Raw genomic sequence first — 3,645 nt, 5'->3', positions numbered from 1 at the left:
TGTAATCAGGGAACACAAATGAACACTTTTATAAGACAAAAGAATCTTTTAGATTTTTTTTTCCTCCTGGCGGTGTTGGAGGCCAAAAATCTCATAGCAGTTTGAGGGTTAATGAGGGTACTGTTGTGTTGTGGTCACCAGTATTTAGAGTAACGTAATATGTGGAGTGCAATTAGCTGTCTGTAGGACAGCTGGTTGATCACCTCTTGCTAATTTGTTTAATCAACATCAGTTTATAGTGAGTTCACATAGTGGTGTTATGGAGCCCCCCCCCTCCAATTTCTCCCCAGATCCTGCTTTAAGAGTAATTTCGTCTGGCCCTGCTGATTCTCTGAGATGCAGGGAGTCTGTTGATATATGTGGCGACCAGATTGGCCACCCGATAAGGGAGAAATTTGTATTTATAAGTTTGTAAGTGAAGGCGGGAGTTGTGCCCTTGATACAAACAAAATGGCGCCCCCTGCCAGCAAATCCGCCAATTTGTAGACGGCGCCAGCTGGCTGCGGATTGGCTGGCTGAGGTCACGTGCCACGGGCGACCAATCAGCTCCCGCTGTGACGTCACCGAGTGCCCCTGGCAGTGCCAGCGGAGGTGGCGTCAGAGTTGACCTGACAGTGGACGTGAGAGGTTGTGCGTTGATCAGCTCTCGAAGATTGGAGGCCCTGGGAATCTCTCTCCGTGAATTTAGGCAGCCATCGCTGCCCACTATTATTACTGAAGACCCCGTGCTTCTGGAAAGCAAGAAGAAATCAAGTTTATTGGTCAAAGAAGTGCCAAAACTTGAGGAATCGGTCGGCGACGACGTTGGTGGGGCGGGCAGGTCTGCTGTGGCCGGGTCACATTCACTGAGGACGTTGGAGGGACGACACCGTTCCTAGGACAAGGAGCAACGCCTTGTGGAAGTAACGAGTGTGTGTATACAGTGATTAGCTCAGTGCCCACTGGGTGAACCAGGATTGGGATATCTGAAACTCTGGGAGTGGCTTCGGCGGTGACGCAATGGCTTCACAACACCTGTCGAGGACTTGTAGCGTGCTACTGGATCGTCAAGGACCGACTCAGGAAGTGTGGGACCTTCACACCACGGAGGGACAGGCGTCGTGAGCCAGGAATGTTGAACGCAGTGATCAATTTTCCCTCCATTACCCCTTGTTGAGTAGGCTAGATAGGCCACGATATTATATATATATATATATATGTTACAGTACAATATTGGTGCACTAGTATTAGGATAGGCTGCAGGGCAGCTTGTGTCCTGGACTGTTATAGAGGACAGTGTGTGTGTGGACGACGTGGAGAGGCAGTGGCCGACGTTGACGAAGAGGCCCTTTCTGTGAAAGGGTTGTTGTTGCTTAAGATTCTCTACTTGAAACAAAAAGTTCCAAGTAGCACAGGCTATGGTGAGCCCGTAGTGGACCTACCTGGCACAGGAGCGAGGCTGTAACTTGGTGTGTGATCCCCCTTTTAAATCTGCCCAGCTGACGGAGTTGCTGGAGGTCGTGAGAGAAGAGTTGCCGAGGATCTCCAGATTGTTTATTCTTTATATCCATTCCTGTATCATTATTACTAGTATATGTGATCATGTAGCTTATGTTAGTATATATCACATATTTTTACCATTGTGTTTATGTGCACCTCCAAGTTATCTCTATGAGCATACACAAGGGATATTATAGTCCCACCTAGAGAACAGTAAGTTTTAATATTGAAGTTTCATAGTGGCTGGTGAGTGGTAGAGCAACATAGACATTTATGAGAGCGTACCCTACGATGGCGGTCCTGTGTCAATGCTGTAGGAGTAGCAACACTTTGGCAACAAGCAACATAGTGTATACCCACTGAACTACATTGCTGGGGTGCGGAGATATCAACCCAGCTGGCGACCTTGTTAAGATAGAGAGATGCAGGTGGGAAAGGAATTCCTACAACTTTTTGTTTGGCAGGCAAGACTCAGGGGAAGTGTTGTTAAAGGTAAGCCTGAGACTTCCTTCACTCCTCCGTGGGTCTAGGCTGGAATTGCTAATAGCAGTTTCCCCGTGGTTGACTGAAGAGCCACAGGGTGAATCAGTGACCCCTTCGTGGTCGGAAAGAAGATCTGCGGTGGTGGGCATCACGTGGTCCTCTCCTGTGGGACCAGGTAACTCTGGTGAGTCACGTGAGACAGAGAGACTGAGTACTCTGTCTCCTGAGCCCCTAGCAGCCCCCCTTGCTGGCGGAGCTCCAGCCCACCCCCCGAAACAAGAATTGGCGACCTTGCCAAGATACGTTCGTGCAGGTAAAGTGTTGCCAGGGTACGGTCGTTAGCTTACAGTGTTGCCCAGCTTTCAGGACAGTGTTGCCAGGGTACCAATACAGTGTTACCAGTGTCGTGATCAGTGTTGCCTGTGAATTCAGTGATAGTGTAACCCATCCAGCTAAAGGGCTGAAACGGTGAAATTAGTGGGTGCTGTTGTGTATGCTCGATAACATAGAGATGGAGGAAGATAAAGTAAAGAAGTTTATTGCGACGAGGGATGAGAAAATTTTGGAGGAGTATACAAAAGCTCAGCTCCAACAAGTGGCAAACCACTAAGGTAGCCTGAGCGTAGGATAGAGATCATGGCACAGCTCACAGCTCGAGAGAAGACACGAGAGGAGCCATCCCAGGGAGGGTCGTCCCAAGGCGAGCCGTCCCAAGCTCCTACCAGTGTGGCCAGAACTCACAGTGAACGTGAAAGCAGAGGGGGATCCAAAAGTAGCAGGAAGGGCATGCAGCTGGAGATAATGCGAATGCAATTAGAGACCAAACTGCGTCGAGAGGAGAGAGAAGCACAGCTGCAACGCGAGGAGAGAGAGGTGCAGTTGCGGTGTGAAGAGTGTGAGAGAGAGGCGCAGCTGAAACGAGAAGAAAGAGAGGCGCGGCTGAAACGAGAAGACAGGGAAGCCCAGCTCCAAATGTGGCGAGCCGAGATAGAGGCGACCAGGGAGGTCGAGCTGATGGCTAGTCTCGATACCTGCACGTCAGGACGACCTCAAGGCCCGGGAGCACGATCTACCCACCTATGTTCCTCTGGAGGCCGAGGCTTTCTTCCGCCATTTTGAGAGGATAGCAACATTGAAGGAATGGCCAGAGGAGGATTGGGCTGTGTTAGTGCAGAGTAGATTGACTGGTGAGGCCAGAGAAACTTATAACATGTTGGACATCGAGGAGTGCGCCATATACAACACAATCAGGAACGCGGTTGTCCTCTCATATAGACTAACCCCGGAGGTCTACATGAAACGCTTCCGTGATTGCACAAGGGCATCGGGAAGGTCATATGCTGAAACTGCTCGGGTCATGAAACGCGGGTTTCTATGATGTCTGAAGGCCAAAGAGGTAGAGACGATAGTGGAGCTGAAGCAGTTGATAGTGATGGAAAAATTCATGTTGATGCTCCATCTGGAACTCAAGGTCAGAGTGAAGAAGGCAGGAATAAAGGACCTTAAAGCTGCAGTGGACCGAGCTGACATGCAGGAGGAGGCACTGCACCTCAGAATGGAAGGACTGCCCAGACAATCGCCATTGGGATACCTTTAGGTCTAGAGGGTACTTTAAGAGTTCAGGAGGAACGTGGACTCTCCCAAGAGTAGTTTGCCCAGTGAAGTAAACCGGTTCAAGAGCTC

The 3,645-nt window shown here is 49.8% G+C and overlaps 1 protein-coding gene across 1 annotated transcript; it reads left to right on the top strand.

Moving 5' to 3' along the window:
• Nucleotides 1-2,598: 2,598 nt before the first annotated feature.
• Nucleotides 2,599-3,081, top strand: LOC138361023 (dynein regulatory complex protein 12-like). The gene has a single exon (XM_069320492.1). The coding sequence runs from the start codon at nucleotides 2,599-2,601 to the stop codon at nucleotides 3,079-3,081; it is 483 nt and encodes a 160-aa protein (XP_069176593.1).
• Nucleotides 3,082-3,645: the final 564 nt, after the last annotated feature.

This window comes from Procambarus clarkii, unplaced genomic scaffold, assembly GCF_040958095.1.
Source record: "Procambarus clarkii isolate CNS0578487 unplaced genomic scaffold, FALCON_Pclarkii_2.0 HiC_scaffold_146, whole genome shotgun sequence".
NCBI lineage: Eukaryota > Metazoa > Arthropoda > Malacostraca > Decapoda > Cambaridae > Procambarus > Procambarus clarkii.
Note: the sequence above shows the minus strand (reverse complement) of the source record. Positions and strands in the feature narration are given on the sequence as shown.